Source organism: Mesoplodon densirostris, chromosome 1 (genome assembly GCF_025265405.1).
Source record: "Mesoplodon densirostris isolate mMesDen1 chromosome 1, mMesDen1 primary haplotype, whole genome shotgun sequence".
Classification (NCBI taxonomy): domain Eukaryota; kingdom Metazoa; phylum Chordata; class Mammalia; order Artiodactyla; family Ziphiidae; genus Mesoplodon; species Mesoplodon densirostris.
In genome coordinates this window covers 110,385,737-110,402,585 of record NC_082661.1, presented here as the reverse complement: position 1 = coordinate 110,402,585, position 16,849 = coordinate 110,385,737, and the positions used below count along the sequence as shown (strand labels likewise).

The following is a 16,849-nucleotide window of genomic DNA, read 5'->3' as shown; positions in this document are numbered from 1 at the left end:
CACTGTTGGCTGACTTTCTTAAGCGACTCATACATTGACTCTGAAGGCATTGCCATTGTTCAAAATATGCTTTGGATTGAAGCAAAATTGGAAATGTTTTATTAAGTGAAAAACACTGTAATTGTTTTATTTTTCAGGTTCATTTTGAAAGGCAGTATTCGTTAGGGTGTATATTTTGGCAGTATTTATTTATTTTTTTTTCATTACACGGGCCTCTCACTGTTGTGGCCTCTCCCACTGCAGAGCACAGGCTCCGGACGCGCAGGCTCAGCGGCCATGGCTCATGGGCCCAGCCGCTCCGCGGCATGTGGGATCTTCCCGGACCGGGGCACGAACCCGTGTCCCCTGCATTGGCAGGCGGACTCTCAACCACTGCGCCACCAGGGAAGCCCCATATTTTGGCAGTTTTTAAGAGGGACTTTTTAAAAAATTTATGTATATTTATTTATGGCTGTGTTGGGTCTCCGTTTCTGTGTAAGGGCTTTCTCCAGTTGCGGCAAGCCGGGGCCACTCTTCATCGTGGTGCATGGTCCTCTCACTATCGCGGCCTCTCCCGTTGTGGAGCACAGGCTCTGGACGCGCAGGCTCAGTAGTTGTGGCTCACGGGCCCAGTTGCTCCGCGGCATGTGGGATCTTCCCAGACCAGGGCTCGAACCCGTGTCCCCTGCATTGGCAGGCGGATTCTTAACCACTGCACCAACAGGGAAGCCCAAGAGGGACTTTTTAAGAAGGTGTAGAAGATCCCAAGTATGGCAGAAGCCCTAGGAAAAATCTCAGGAGCTGGAAATAAGCTAGTGGAGTGGGCACCGGCCCAGCTTAACGCCCTCTCTTGCCCGCAAGAGATGAGGGTGTGAATCAGGTGCTGGCTGAGGGCGGAGGGAGTCTAGGGTAAGGAGGAAAGGGCGCTAATGGTGAGTGTCTGGGCAGCACCAGGCCCAGCGAGCCTTCCTCGGCTCAGCTCCCCTCGCTGGGACTGTGGAAGAGCTTCTCCCCACACCTCAGGGAGGCACAGATGTGTGGCACGGGGGGGCGGGCCCTGCGGTGTCCCTGGCAGGTCCCCCGTTGGGAATAAGGACTCGGTCCCTGTGCTGAGGGCAGTGCTGAGCACACAGCCTTCAGTGGTCAGTGCTCTTCAGGGACTGCCCGCCCCCTTCCTGTGCTGGCCACAGGCAGCGATGATTGACCTGAGGGCATTATTTTGCTTATTTATTTTTAAATATTTATTTATTTATAATTTGGCTGCACCGTGTCTTAGTTGCGGCATGCAGACTCTTAGTTGCGGCATACAGACTCTTAGTTACGGCATACAGACTCTTAGTTGCGGCATGCGTGTGGGACCTAGTTCCCCGACCAGGGATTGAACCAGGCTCCCCTGCATTGGGAGCACGGAGTCCTAGCCAATGGACCACCAGGGAAGTCCTGATGTGAGGGCGTTCAAGCCCAGGCTTGTCATCCCAACTCTGGACGACTCCAGTTGAGGTGTGAGGCCCTTGCTGAGTCTCCCTTGGCCTGATTCTGCTTCCTTCTCTTTGTGTTGATGCCAAGAGCTCTCTCTAAGGGATGTCCTGCCCTCTGCTCTCAGAGTCTGCAGCTGCCCCGACCCTGCTGAACCACTCGGTGGTCTGGCAGGTGACTGAAGGCTGAGGCCATGTCCTGGGCTGGGGGCGGGGGGCACGGGAGATGGCCGCTCTTCAGGAGCATAATTCGAGGAAAGTGAAGAAGGCACAGAGTTTTCAGTCAGACACCAGGCCCGGTCTGTGGGTGAAGGGGCCAGTCAATCTCCTGCATGCTCCCAGGTCACTTAGGACGTTTCCCCCAAATCTTAGCTTCCACTGTAACCCATGGTCGATTTTTCATATGTGAATTTATCTTTAACCATATGTTAACTGTTACCAATTTCCAGCCTTATTACTCTTGCAAAAATGAATTCCATGGACTGCTTGAGATGGTACCTTATAAAAGAGAGTCAAATGTAATCACTTCACGATTTCCTGGGCACACGCCGCAGAAGCACATTGACCTTGGGGTCCCTCCACCCCGCCCCACAATCTCTGCCCCATCCGGCTGGCACTTAGGCCTCTTTGGAGAGAGGCAGACCTTGCTGCTGAGCAGTAATCACAGACCATACCTTGTCTTTCAGCTGTTGGCAGTGTCAAAAGAATTTATTTCAAATCTGCTTAAGACTGGTAAAACTCAGGTTTTCCAAAAGGCAATACACAAAGTTCAACAACCCCCAAGGACCAGAAAACACAGTGTCTGCAATTCAAAAAATACAAACGCTTGGGATACCAATACAAAAATTAGAAAAAAGTTGCATACCTTCCCCCCACTTCCCTCCTCCGTGTTTCCCGTGGAACGTGAACACCGACAGGACCAAGAGCTGCCACCAAATGCCAACAGCTCCCAACAGAAAGTTGATGCGGTGGGGGAGGGAGAAAGCGGGGTAAAGAAAGACAGGAAGATGGAGGTTCTGTCGACAGCCGAAACAAGGACACAAAGCTTTTTGTTACTCTTAAAATTCCTTTGCCAACGGTAAACACACATCTCTCATGCTTGATACAACAGTTGAGTGTGAAAGCAGCAATTCTACATCATGCATTTCACGTTTTCTGCTTTGCTCACTCTGCACTGCCTCTTGGTGTTGAGCAGTCCCGGGGTCTGAGCCGTCCAGCCACCAGGTGAGGAGTCGGAAAGGCCCTCCCCAGGCTGCAGCGTCCCCCAGGAAGCATCCGCCACGCTCCTGCGTCCACAGCCGCAAGCAGTCACTTTTCCACACCTGAAGCCTGTCTTGGACTCTCCTCGGAGGCCTCCTGAGGGCCTGGCCTGGGGACCAGTGTCCACCTTGCTAGCCCAAGAGTCCCCTGGGTCTCCTGGGACCCGGCCAGGCAGCCCCCGCCCTGTGGGAGCCGCGCCCTTTGAGAGAAGGCGATGCCTCCCGCCGCTTAGAGATTTGCCTGCACTCTCAGCTCCCGCCTCCTGACTCAAGTCGGCATGGTTCATCGCGAAAGCCAGGAGCACCCCCCCCTTACCAGGCAGTGCAAGTGAGTCCCAGCTTGTGATGAGAGCAGCCCCTCCGCCTAACCGGCCTTCCACGCTTCGACGCTGGTTTTCAAAGCCGCTCCCTCTGCTGAGATCTTTGGAAACATAGGAGACACATCATCGGCCGGGGGACCGCTTAGATACTAGAACTAAGATAACCAAGGAGGCGGGAAGGCGGTCACTCTCCATGTTGCAAGGGGGTTTCTGCCTGCAGACGCCTTTGGGAACACTGACGCGTAGCCTGCTGACGGCTCTTCTGCTCTGAACAGTGGGAACAGCTGTTGTGTTGCTCTCTGTGCTCCCGTGAAGCCGGTTTTACCCCCTCGCGGCCAGGCAGCTGTGTAATCAACACGTTCTCCTGGTCGCAAGAGGCTTGGATGGAAGACACTGGTCAGAGAATGCTCGGGAAAGTCACCGCACGTCCTCTGAATGTGAACTGTTAGCCTGGACTCCATAGATGAAATGCGCCACTTTCTTCTCTGAGGAGCGTGATCCTGTGTTCCTCACAGCACACCAGACGAGGTAGGTTAGTGTGGCCGCTCCCACCTTCAGGCGGGGAGACTGAGGCACAGATACACTGAAGAGATTTGGCCGCAGCGGCACCAGGTTAAAGGAGAGGCGTTTCTGAGGCCTGAGCCTGGTCTCCTGCCCCACACCTACACTTCACTGTCTTACAGTCCATGTAAAGTTAAAGCTGTGGATCAAGAAATGTGACCAGTGAATAACTCCTGGCTCACTTGCAAAAGAAAAGCCCAGATTTCCCAGGATCCGCATAGGCCTCGAATAGCTTTTTGATGATACCTGATTAGATTTCTTTGACCAGCTGAAGGCTGAAGAAGTTCCTGTTGCTTCCAGTCAAAAGTGGAAGGCAAAAAGCTGGCAGGCAAAAACACGGGTAAGGAGTTTTGCTTTCTAGGAATGGGGGTGGGTTGGGGACATTTGGGGAATACAGAGTGAGACCTGACGGATTGGCTTCTGTGAGAGGCTCCCCTCATTTTACCGACCTGCCCCATCTGGCAGGACACTGCACACCTGGGAAAGCCTGCTCGTGGGTGTCGAGATGAAGTCCGCAGCCTCGCTGTACAGGCTTTCCGGGGACCACAGCGTGGACACCTCATGCGTCACTCTACATATGGACACGTGACAGACTGCCAGCATAAGCCGGTGGTTCTTGGCCAGGGAGTCTGCAGACACTTCTATATACCTGTCACAACTAATTTAGGGTGCTACTGGCATCTAGTGAGTCAGGGACGCTTCTCAACATCCTGTAGTGCACAGGGCAGGATCCCACAACAGAAATATCCCTCCCACTCTCGCCCACCCTGCCAAATGTCAATCGTGCTGAGGCTGAGAACTGGCATCGCCCAGGGTCTTGTGATAAGTGTTTTTCAGCATTCACAGGCTGAGTCCCCTGGGGCTGTATCCACCCTCCCGACCTCACAGCCAGCAGGCGCCCTGGGACCAGCGGCAGCTTCCTGTACGAGCGGCCTGCTCACCTGCTCTGAAACCCGCCTTCTCAGGGGACCAAGCCTTTCAGTTGCAACTAGAATTAAGGCTTAAAAGCAAATATCCCTGGAAGAAGTACACATAGATCCTGCATCCTGGTCCTTTCCTGAGAGCGCTCTGGTAGGCAGAGGGCAGGGGCACCAGAGACGGGGCAGTCCTGGGTGCTAAAAGCAAGGAGGATGGGCCTGTCCCCATCACTCTCTGAACCCCTGTTCTGCCCAGGCTCGCGCTGTAAGCATGACCCTCCCTAGTGTCGGTGGGCCACAGGGCGCCTGAGGTTGCTGTCGAAACTACAGATACGTACGTATAGGGCTGAAGACTCAGCCTATAACTATCTACAGTTTTATAGTTTTTAGGTGAGTCCCTTTGTGGGTCAGGATGACTGATGCCCGCTTTAATTGGAATCATTATTTTCCCAAACAGGACAGAGGGGAAAGCCGGGCTGTGTGTAATGTCTTACCTTGCTTTGAATTAGGAGCTAGGATGCTATGCAGTGAAATGCTATTGGACAATTTTTAAAGAGATTAATTCTAAAAGGAAAGGCATACACTTGGACCAAACTGGCTCACTAGCAAAGAACAAACTGCAGAACTACGTTGCTGGGAGGGGGGGGGGTGTTATTTACAATGTAATGGAACTTGCCACTTTAAATTACTTTGAATTCCTTTCTCACCGAAACTGCTTGATAGACGAATACCAAGTTATCTGTCAGTCAGCCTGACCAAAGCATCATCTTGATATCATTTTTATGTACAAACATGTCACCGCATTGTAAAGGAACAGGGAATTCGATGGCAGATGAGAAGCCTGTGACCTGTCGCTTCTACTCTGAATCCCAGGCTTCTCAAGAGGGTGACCCAAGGCCATGAGTTGTTGACGAGTCCCTTCTTCAGTCTGCTGGTTCCTCGAGAACACTAGTGTGCCGCACGGACCTGCCTTCTCCCTGAGGTCCGTTCTGGTTCCTAGAAGGTGTTTTGTGCTGAGGACAGGAGAGGTGGCTGGAGGACAGCCTGACGCGGTCCCCAGTATCCGCCGTATTGCTTCTGGGCCCCTGGAGGAGCTGGGAAAGGCACGTGCTCACCGGCTCCGCACTCACAGCCCCTCTGGGCCACTGCGGCCGTGGGGAGAGAGTCCCGGTGGCTTCTCTCTGAGCCGCAGGTCATGTTCTCCCTAAAGAGGCCTCCCTTCTCCCTTTCTCATCTCCCTCTGACACAGGTGCTGGCTCTCCGAAGGCTGGTACCAAGTCCAGGCTGATGCCCAGGAGCTCCTCCCCGAAGACGTAGGGCCAGGACCACATGGTCACCCGGCTTCCATGATCCTGGGAGCTCCACAGCCTTTCACCCAGACTCCACTGAAAAGAGCCACTTCCACCGGCCCGGCCCGCCTCAGGACCAACAAGCTCATCTTTCCCAAAAGACACTTCCCAAAGCCGAGCCTCTGGCCCCGCCGGCCACGGCTCCCTCAGCCCTGGGAAGGCTGTGCCTCCTCTGGTTCCTCCAACCTTCAGGAACCTTCCACACCCTCCAAGCCGAGGCCGCCAGGGCCGGGGCCCAGGAGTGAGACGGAAGGGCAGTGGAAGCGGAGACGGGGCAGGCGGCTGGGTGGATGAGGACCCGGCGGCCGGGGCGCCGGGCCGTGCGCATCACCTGCTGGGCTCTGGCCAGGGCTTCGGGGCGGGATGCGGAGCACCTCGGGGTGCCCTGGGAGCCACCCACCGGACGACGAGGACGGGGCAAGACCTCGACTCCACCGAGCAGGTGGTTGCCAGGGCCTGGGCGGCGGGGGCTTGAACACAGCACCAGGCGGCTCCTGCAGACGCGGGGCAGCCGGCCTCACAGGCCACCCCTGCGGGCGCGGCCACACAGGCAGCCTTCCGTCTGGGAGCGGGGGCTTGAGGTAGGATTGTCGGATCTGCTGAATAGAGGGTAGGATTTGCACAGCACTGGCCGGGCTGACTCAGAAAGCAAGTGCAGTGTCTAAACAAGCAGGTAGAACTGAGTGAACTGAGTAAACACAGTTGGGGCCGGTTTCCGGGCTAAGTTTTATAAAAATCCAATCCAGCAAATAGACAAATTACCCCTCGACCTCAAATATAATGCTTGATAAAATATATTCTTTTAAAAAGGAGAGAGAAAGGCGTACTACCAGTTGGAGATGGAGGCGGTGGAGGTCAAGGAAGAAGAGACCGGGGAGGAGGGGGAGGGGCTCCGGGGCCAGGACGGCGGCTGGCTCGGGGCTCAGACCCTGCAGCAGGCTCTTTCCGAGCCGCGGACTCGAGGGAGGTTAGTGTTCCCAGCAGGCAGGGGAGGGCTCACCCCAGAGCCCCGCCCTGGCCACGTGGACTCCGCACCCCCAGGCTGGCGGGCAAGCAGGGAGACCAGGAACATGATGTTGGCATCTGTTTCCTGCCTTCTGCAGAGTCCTCCCCGCCCCGTCAGGGCAGAGCCTCCCCTGCCATCGGGGCCACTTCTTGCTCTCATGATGCTTTCATGTTGACAGTAGATGGTCTCAAAGTGAAGGTGGACTGAGTATAAGAGACTTCCCCAGGGACTCCCAGCTCATACGCTCATGAGTCTGAGAGCCTCCGAGCTCGGAAGAGGAACTCAGGTTTGCAGCTAACTTTGTGAGGAGTCAGCTCCCGAAAAAAGCCACCACCAGGTGGAGACTCTTCACACAGTGATTCAGATTCTAGTGTTTTCTTTTGTGTTTAAGAACTGAGTGAACTGTAGCAGACTGGTGTGTGTGTGTGTGTGTAAGAGAGAGAGGTTGGTGGATTAATGAAGGACCTAAGGAAACTACTCTAAAGTTCTCAACAGTTCCACGAGTGCGGCAAAGATCACGATGAATGATTAACATTCCTCTCTATCCATCCTGGATTAGGTCTGCAAGTGGCATAACGTACTGAAGACTCCAGAACCGAAAAGCTAAAGGATAACGTTTCCTGGCAAAGATGGGAACCTGCACCCTTGGTTCTCTGAAGGAGCGGAGTCCAGCAAAGACTTGACACTGAGGCCACGAGATTCCCGAGCGTCCCCCTGCCTCCTGCTCTCAGGATTCACGTCTCCGAGCCTGCTCTCCTCTTGCCCCACAAAAAGACAAGCTTTGAAATCGGAAGGCAGGAAACAAAATGAAACCCCGAACACTTCCTTGCTCCCTTGAGAAAGGTCCCTCTTCGTATTTGTAACGGCCGGTGGAACGAGGGGAAACACACACCCGTGTTCACCACTGACGGGGCCTCAGTGAGCACAGCCCTGCAGATCATTCTCCGTCCCCCAAAGAAAGCGGGTCTCTAAGATGCTCAGTGGCTGCTGGGTTGCACCCAAGATGTCGCTGTGCTGCCCTCAGGGTTATGTGAGTGCAGTGAGGGACAGCCGTGCAGAGCAGGGCCTGGGAGGCTAGTTGCCCGACAGCTTTGGCCGTCCCAGGTTGGTTGGCACTTCCAATCCCGTGTGCAGGGTGACCTGGAAAAGAACATGCGGTGAGCGAGGGCAGGAGCTGCCGCCCGTGAACCCTGCGTGCAGACAGCTCAGCAGCTGTGCCGCCCTCTGCTCCGGGATCCCCACGGGCAGCAGCCCGCCTTCTCTGTGCTGTGGAGTCTGCTGTTTATCGTGCTCGGCCTCACTAACATCAGGCCCAGGAGTCTGCCCCAGGAGCTGGTCTTTGCCTCCTTCATGCTGCTCCAGCTGCCAGGAGCCCCGGCAAGGCTGATGCTCTTTTACAGTCCGGGGACTGGGGCTCCGGGTTTATATTCGTTTCTGCTTTCTTTCCATGGCCCTCTTTCCTTTCCTACATCTGTTCTATTAACCCTGTGGAAGAACAGCCCATATTTCAGGCTGCCTCAAAGCCCTTTTGCAAGGACTGGAGGTACAAATCAATCAATAAGTGACAATATTAGGATCAGTGGGCACCGCGAAGCAGGCCTCTGCCCCCCACCCCATATACCTCCCGGGGGGAGGAGCAGCATGCCAGAAACAAAGGCTGGCACCCTGCTCCACGCTGCCCTCCAAGCTTCCCTCACACCCTCACCGGGCTCCCATTTTGCCTCTGTGTGTGTCGGGCCTCCTGGGCTGGCGGTAACCCCGCAGCCCCCAGGACTGGGCCCGGCCCTGAGCGGCTGCCTGCTTCATGCAGGAGCCAGAGGGGCAGGGAGGGTGAGAGGGAACCCTTAGGAGAGGTCCCGCCTCAGTTCAGTCTCTCCTCTCAGGGGAAAGCCACGTGGAAGCCCCGCACACCCCGGACCATCGGGGCCCACGCCGGGCAGGGACACCGACCTTCCTCTCTCCCAGGACATGGAAGCAGGACTTGCCTCCCTCCTCCAGCCTCCCTGGCCCTCTCCACCCTGCCTGTCACCTGCCCCCTTCACACACCGCCCCGAAGCCGCCACCTAGAGCCTCTGCTCGTTTGTTTCAAGCGGACAAGCAAGCAAACATCATGCCGGAGAGGAGCGTCTCCAGGGGATGCCCAGGTGCGCCGGTAGGTAAGCTCCCTGCATGGACGGCACCGCCGGCGTCTTCTTTAGAGCCCCCTTTGCCCGGCGCACTTTGGAGGCCCACGGGCAGTGGGGCTGGGGCCGGGGGCGGCAGACGGGCCCTGGCCTGGAGGGTGCGTGGTACCTGCACGTTGCGGTTGAGGCTGAGGGCCGGCATGAAGACCCCGTCCACGTGGCTGAAGGCCGTAGGGCCCTGCTGCTGCCCGTTGATGAAGAAGGTCAGGGTGTGCTCGTTCAGGTCCAGCAGCACGCCCACGGTGGCCCCCTTGCACACGCCGCCTTCCGTCCTGGGAAGAGGAGCCCGGCATGTAGGTGAGGACGGGAGGATCCTCGAAAGGATGCTCCGGGTACCCTCGCCTAAAAACACAGCCCCCGCGGCAGGGCAGGGCGCTGGCCATCCCACGGTGACCCGCGGCGGGGCACAGGGCGTGCGTTGTGACGCTCCTGGCACCTGCTGCGAGGCTCCATTTCGTGGTGGCTGGGATTCGCCTCCACCGGGCGGGGCCGGTCCTTAGGCGGGCACACCGGGGCGGGCGGGCCGAGGCCGTCGGACGGTCCCCTCCCTTGGCTGGGGCTGAGGTCGGCCGGCCTTGACACTGGCTGCTCTGCTCTGATCACCAAACCATCCTTGTCCTTTCCTTACTGGGAATGAGCTGGTCAGCTGGAGGCTGATGGTGGGCTGGGAGCACGGGAAACGGCGAGGAGCGCTCGCTGGGTGTTTTCAGAGGGCAGGTTTCCCGGAGGGTGAGCCGGGGCCCAGGGCAGGAGCCCGCCGGTGGGGAAGGGAACTGGCAGCGGGCCTGTTGGTGCTGTTCAGATGCTGACCACCAGGTGGCGGTAACGACCCGCCTGAGGCACCGGCGTGAGTCCCGCCCAAGCGGCCGCCTCCCCCGGGGTACCCCGGCCCACCCCCGCCCGCTCCGCCCCGCCCCTGCCCCCCGGAACTGGAGCCGGCATCCTGAGTTAAACCCTGACACCGCCTCTAATGAGCCCTGTGGCTTGGGCATCAACCTTAAGCCCCAATCTCATAATCTGCAAAATGTCGATCCCAGTCGCACGTTCCCGGGGCCCAGATGGAACCGTAGGAGCCAGGGGCTTCCCACAGCACGGGGCACGAAGAAAGCTCCGCACCTGCTCTCTCTGGTTACGCCCGTCCCAGTGTATCTGGGCGCCTGCGTGGCCTAAGCGAGTAGAGACGGAGCTGGTGGGCCCGACCTCCCCGCAGCGCCCGCGCAGAGCTGCCTCTGGAGAGACGGTCACTGCCAGTGAAAAGCAGGTGGGAGGGTCCGATCGGCCTCCATCCGCCCCCCCACTCCGCCCCGAGGATCCTCAGGCAAGTCCCTGCCCCAGACCAGGACCCCTGGGGCCATTTGCAGGAGCTGCAGGTGGGCCCAGAGCACCGAGAGCCCCCAGAGCTGACCTTGCCCAGCGCTGGCGTGCAGGGAGGTCGGCCTCTCAGGGCCCCTCGCCTCTGCCCGCTGGGGAGAAGGCCCTCAGCAGACTGGGAAGGAAACACCACAGCAAGGAGGCAGCTCCGAGGGTCATAACCCTCCACTTGTGGGTTCCTTGGCCAGGGCAGCCCCAGAGGGCCCGTCCCCCCAGCATGGGAGTTTCCCGTGTCCAGCCTGGTGACACCACTGCCAGGGCCGGGCTCAGGGTGAGGCAGTGCTGGGGGTGCCCGGGACAGAGCCACCAGCAAGGAGCGCCCCAAGGGTGCCGCACATCCCGCTGGGCTGATTCGCAGCCCCGCTGGGCTGACGGGTGTGGGGGAAAGCAGAACCGCGGGGCGGCGGAACCCAGGTGCGGGGCTCGCTGAGTGGCCTGCACACCCGCTGGCTCTGCTGTGCTCTAGACCCTGTTCGATTCCTCCAACTGCACTGCGGGCCAGCGCTCGCTTCTCCCTGGAAGCTGGACGCCAAAGTGGCGGAAAACACTGCCCGCCATTCCCGACCCTGGAACGTGGGAACAGCAGGAGGACTCTCATCCCTAAGCCCCGCAACGGGGAGGCCGGGGGCTCACGCACCTGTTGGTGTGGGAGCTGCAGTGCATGAACCAGCTGCGGTTGTTGTCCACGTACATGGCCCAGGCCTTGTCGTCCTTGCCCAGCATCATGTCCTTGCCCACGCTGGCCCTGGCCACCCCGAAGGCGGGGTCCGGGTGGCTGTCGTAGCGGTCCACGTGCAGCTCCCAGTAATGCACACCTTTGGAGAAGGCCGCCGTGCCCAGCACCACCCGGTCATCGTAGCTGCTGCAGGTGGCCGTCTGGTTGTCATTGGATAAAATGATGTCCCGGTGCCCAGAGTTGGGGTCAAACGTGAACCAGGCCACTGGAAAGGAAGGGGCAAGAGGTGCAGGGTGAGTGGCAGCCTGTGACCTGGGCTCGGAGACACAGACTCACTGGCATCTCTCAGGAAGCGGGCACCCGGTGTCTAATGTTCTTCCCTGTGCGATTCACACACACACACACACACACACACACACACACACACACACACACACTCACACTCACGTTCCCTCCTCTGTGTTCATCCAAGATCCCAATCCCATGAACCCAACCTCGCCAAGGAACACAGACATTCAGGCCTCTAATCTAAATGCTTTCGTGGAATCTTGGTTTCTGAGCCCCTTCTGCACGCTTCGGGCACTGTTATGAGTGAGGGGGGAGTAGATATCTAGACCCCACCTCGTGGGAGGGGAATTTGAGATGCAGAGAGGTGAAGCGAAGTCACCAAAGCCCCAGAGCTCCAGGCTCCGCTTCACAGCCCGCTGGCAGGCGAGGGCCCCCATGGGTGCACAGCTGGTGAACCCATCCCGGGGGGAAAAGCGTCATCTGCTTCTGTCCCTGGGAGACAGTCCAGGCTGTCACGTGTTCTTCAGGGCGGTCAGAGGATGTGCTGGGATAAACAATGACACTAAACACAGGGCCGGCACCATCCTGGGACCCCTACATCATCCCTCGACGCTAAGGACTCAGGTGATCAAAATCCCGCGGAACGCCGACGTGCTCGTTGCCTGAAACCTGAAAGGCTGAAGCGTGGTGGGCGCGCCTCAGATCTGATCTCTCGCGCTGGGTATTCGAGGGGTGGGTTTCTCCCTGGCAGCCGCGTGCCTTCTCGTCTCTGGGACCATCCTACCTGCTCTCGGCCCCTCGGAAGTGGGAGTTTAGCCTCCCTTCCCAGCTCCAGCAAATGGGGTGAAGGAGTGTCTCTTTCCTTCGTGGCTGGAGGGCAGGGAGGTGAGGCATGGAGCCAGGTGAGCGGAGCAGGGGCGGGGCTGGAAGAGACAGACTCACCTGTTTCCTCCACTCCCTCATGAGCAGCTCACAGATTTCCCTTGTCTGTCTGCCTGTCTGTGGGATGAAATGTGGGTTGGGCCTGAATCTGTTTCCCCCAAGACACCCCAGGGCTCACCGTCGGACGTCTGCAGGACGACGGTCTTACTGTAGGGCCCGACGCCAGAGGAGTTGAAAGCCTTGACCCTGGCATTGTAGGTGCTGTTGAAGTGAAGGCCGTCGATGGTGCACAGGGTCTCCTTGCCGACGTATACCTCCTAGAAGAGACCCAGACAGCTCGTCAGGCACCTCCGTTATGTGGAAAATTTCTCTTAGCTGCACGGTGACGTCAAGAGTGCTAGCATCCCAACAGAGTTATTAATAAGGAGATTTTGGACACGTGGTGGCCGAGTCTCAGGCCACGTCCAAATTGGACACAAACTCTTCCTATTGGCTGATGGATGGGCCCTCTCCTGTGAAGGTATGAGGCGCGGTAGCCGGGATGCTGCCCGAGACCGTCCTGCCTCTGCAGAGGAGAGACCGGACGGACAGGACTCCGGAGCCCGGGAGTGGGGCTGCAGAAAACCCCACTTCCTTCTCGGTTGGAACAAGAAGGGATTATTGGTTTCCGGTGGGAAATTAAGTTAGAAAAAACATGGGCTAAGCATCTAAATAAACAAAACGAAAGATGTTTGAAAGGGAAGGGTCATCACACATGATGGGAAAAGGCAGATGGAGGAAGGGCGTGGCCAGGCGCAGGTGGTTCAAGTTGATTTGGCCATTTCTGGAGTAAGATGGGCACGCCACCTCCTTCCCCGCTTCTCCCACCGCCGAGGCTGCCATCTTCCTACTCCTTTTGGGACTCCTAGAGCTGCTTTTCTCCTGGCCTCCCCAGAGGGTGGGACATTTCTGCATCGGACCCCAAAGATCCTTTTCTAGAACATTTACTTTGTTTCCCGTTTACTTCAAACTTACTCTGTCCTATTAACTTCCCCCAAATGCATAGCTGTACACCTCACCTATGTCATTACATTCAGCTTAGTTTGTCTAAAACATCTTTCCTGCTTGGTTACTCAGGGGTGTTTCACTTCATTTGTTTTTCCAAGTTATTGATAATAGTAGCTGTGTGCCAGGCATTGTATAAGGCATCTTTTAAAAAAGTGTTTATTTATGTTAGTATTATTTTGGTTGCACCAGGGTCTTAGTTGCGGCACGCAGGATCTTCGTTGCGGCCTGCAGAATTCTTAGTTGCGGCATGCATGCAGGATCTAAGGATTGAACCCGGGACCCCTGCACTGGGAGCACGGAGTCTTACCCACTGGACCGCCAGGAAAGTCCCTGTATAAGACATCTTAATCCTCATACAACCCTGGGACATTGCTATTATTTTCGTTATTTTATTCACAAGGATACTCAGAGAAGGTAGGCAACTTGCCCAAGATCACAGTTAATCCATTTAGAAGCCAGCGTTCAAAACCAGGTCTGTCTGCATTCAGCGTCCACGCTTTTCCCACTATAACACATGGTTTCTCATAAATTCTAGCCCTTGGGTGGAGTTTTTGTTAGTGGTCATGCTTCAAAGGGGAGAAGCCATCTTCAGTTGAGCCCTGTGGCTGCTGCTTTTATTTTTATTTTTTAAAGATTTATTTATTTATTTTATATTTAGTTTTGGCTGCGTTGGGTCTTCGTTGCAGTGTGCGGGGGCTACTCTTCGTTGCAGTGCACGGGCTTCTCACTGCGGTGGCTTTTCTTGTTGTGGAGCACGGGCTCTAGGCATTCGGGCTTCAGTAGCTGTGGCACGCAGGCTCAGTAGTTGTGGCTCGTGGGCTCTAGAGGGCTTAGTTGCTCCACAGCATGTGGGATCTTCCCAGATCAGGGCTCGAACCCATGTCCCCTGCATTGGCAGGCGGATTCTTAACCACCGTGCCACCAGGGAAGTCCTGGCTGCTTCTTTTAACATCTCAAACAGTGTCCTCTTTCTTCCCGTTTCAAAACCATAAGCTCTCCTCCTGGTTTCTGGTTAGTCAGGGAGCCCTGTCAGTTCCTAGCTCATCTGCACGACCGGAACGGCTGAGGTTCTGGACCCGGTGTATGACCCACTATTCCTGGCCAAAGCAACCTCAGCTTCTCACTAAAGAGCCCATATCCCCAGGGACTCAATTATTCCCAAGGGAGTACTGCAGTGATTTCCCCAACTCTGAAATTCTTGAAACAAAGAAAAGAGAAGACATAGGCATCAATCCAGTTGAGGGAAACAGAGAGAATACTGACTGTTGGCAAGAGACGTTGAATGGGTGCCACTTCCCAGGAGAAGTATGAGAATTGTTATGACTGCACTGGTTTGTTAGAACGAGTCTTTATTTAGTCTCTCGGGGACAGAAAGGTGGAGCTCTCAGCAGACCCAGAGTTTGTACTCCCTGGTGTTCCTGTCAACACAACAACTGGACGGGGGCCTGAACTTCACTGTGTGACGTCTCACGGTAGAGATGTGTTAGGGCGCTGGCTTGGGGTGGGGAGCCGTCCAGGTTTGCTACCACCGGCCGAGACTAGAAGATGCACTTGTGACTCGCTAAGGGTATTCACTGTCCGCACAGACTTCATCATTTGGTACATGGATATAGACGGTCACCCCAACCCAACAAACATTTCTCAGGTGTCTTCCCACCTTGCCAGGTGAACTAATCACTGAACCGGGTAAGGCAGGTGTGAAGGAACCTCAAGGGGGTGGGGAGCGGCTTCGGGGTGCTGGGTGGGAGGGTGCTGACCAGATACCACTGCGCTGCTGGGCCGACTGGGAAGTGGGTACCACAGGGGACACCTTTTCGGAGCTCTACCTTGGCCTCCGACCTGTGTCAGTCTTCACAGAAAAACCATCCAGAACTTTCTGTGGCTGCCACCTCTGCCTGCCCAGACCCAGCCCTCGGTAGAGAAGCCCCACGTCCCATGAGCCCAGGCCCACTGGCTCTGGGTCCTGGGGGCCGATGCCCTCGCTGGTGGCATCAGAGCTAAGGGCAGCCCCCTGGGCTGGCGCAGAGGCTGGGACAGTGCGAGCTCCCCCCGGCAAGCAGCGGGGCCTCACCCGGAACTGGCCCCCGTCTCCGTCGTCCAGCTCCAGGATGTAGCCGTCCACGGTGCTGTGGGTGAAGGGCGGTGTCCTCCAGGCCAGCGTGACGCTGTTGTTCCGGGTGCAGCACTTCTCCAGCTGCAGCAGGGGCACGGGTGGCACTGTGACGGGGACAGGTGGGCTTTAGTGCACAAACACCTGCAGGGCACAGGGCGGCTGCGTGGACCCGGCCTCACCCCAGGAGCAAAAGGTGGCCCCCCTGCGTCACTCCTGGCTGCTCGTGGGCACAGCTCGGTGTGCTTCTCAACCCTGGATGGGGGTCCTGGGATCTGGGGCAGGGAGAGGCCTGGCAGGTGCCTCCACCCCTCTGGGTCTGGAGCCCTGAGGAAGAGCTGCCCCCTGCCCACCTGCCCACTGAGAATCACTGGTTTTAACTCGGCCCCATGAGCAGCTGGCGAGGACTTGCAGCCCGGCCTCTGTGGACCCTCTGCACAGGGCAGCGAGCAGCTCACACCTGGGGCCCGGAAGGTGCCCTCGGGGGCGGGGAAGGGCAAAATGCAAAGACCCACTGAAACCTTTGTCTGGAAGCATTTTAAAGGCCCCGGGAACTAGATCCCGGAAGGAGAGGCGATCTTACCGTATCGGGCAGTCAACCCGTGGAATTAGGGATTTGAGTCAAGTGTCTCATAAGTTCTATTAAGGTGAGATTGGGAGGTGCAAACTGAGTATGGGAGAAAGCACAGAGATGCACAAGAGACTGGGTGTCTCTGGTTTAAAAATGGCCATGCATTTTGCAAGTAAGGATTTTCCTGAGTTCACAGATTCTGTAGGTGTGGCACTCAGCCCTTGGATATATTGGTCTAAAAAAACCAAAGAGCTTCATTCCCTCTCCTGAATGTACCCTTAAAGTCTTTGGAGAGGCAGGGTGACGTCACTTGCTAATCTTGTAACCTGGGGAAAGTTATGCAAACTTTACTTAACCCTTAGCTCGTGTCCCCCGTGGGTCTCTGAACTCACCGCTACGATCCACCACCTTCTCCCGTCTGCTCTCACCTCTGACCTTCTCCCTCTTCTTGGAACACAGAACACTTATACCTGCCTCGGGGCCTTTGCACTCACCACCCCTCGGCCTTCTGGAATGTTCTTCCCTTACATTACATCTCTTTCCTCCTCACCTCAAAATACCTCCCCCCCCACCCATGTCTACTAATGCCCCCTTCTCAAAAGGCACCTTGTTTTTCCCACCTGCCACTATCAGTTTACATTTTACTATCTGTTGTATTGTATTATCGATGTGTTATCTATTTCTTTCTCTAAATATCAGCTCAGTCTAGTGAGGGAGTCTGTAGACTTGCTCACGGCTGTGTCCTGAGCACCTAGGATGGTGCCTGGCACGTGGTAGACACTCGATAGGTGTCTCTGAATGAACAAACGATCCTCTTTCACAAATGGGAAAAGTTTTGCTCAGGCTGGGTGCTAC

At 56.7% G+C, this 16,849-nt stretch overlaps 1 protein-coding gene across 3 annotated transcripts in view; it reads right to left on the bottom strand.

Annotated features, from left to right (window-relative positions):
• Nucleotides 1-2,179: 2,179 nt before the first annotated feature.
• The window catches only part of TRIM67 (tripartite motif containing 67), a 51,401-nt gene continuing 36,731 nt past the window's right edge, over nt 2,180-16,849 (bottom strand). For 2 of the 3 annotated variants that reach the window (XM_060107709.1, XM_060107716.1), the window contains exons 6-10: nt 15,385-15,530; nt 12,445-12,583; nt 11,058-11,361; nt 9,159-9,321; nt 2,180-8,006 (exon numbers count right to left, since the gene is read on the bottom strand). In XM_060107709.1, coding sequence (XP_059963692.1) covers nt 7,941-8,006; nt 9,159-9,321; nt 11,058-11,361; nt 12,445-12,583; nt 15,385-15,530 — 818 coding nt within the window. In that variant the 3' untranslated portion in view covers nt 2,180-7,940. Of the gene's footprint in view, nt 8,007-9,158; nt 9,322-11,057; nt 11,362-12,444; nt 12,584-15,384; nt 15,531-16,291; nt 16,304-16,849 lie in introns of all 3 variants that reach the window. The other variant, XM_060107720.1, reaches the window with a different exon arrangement.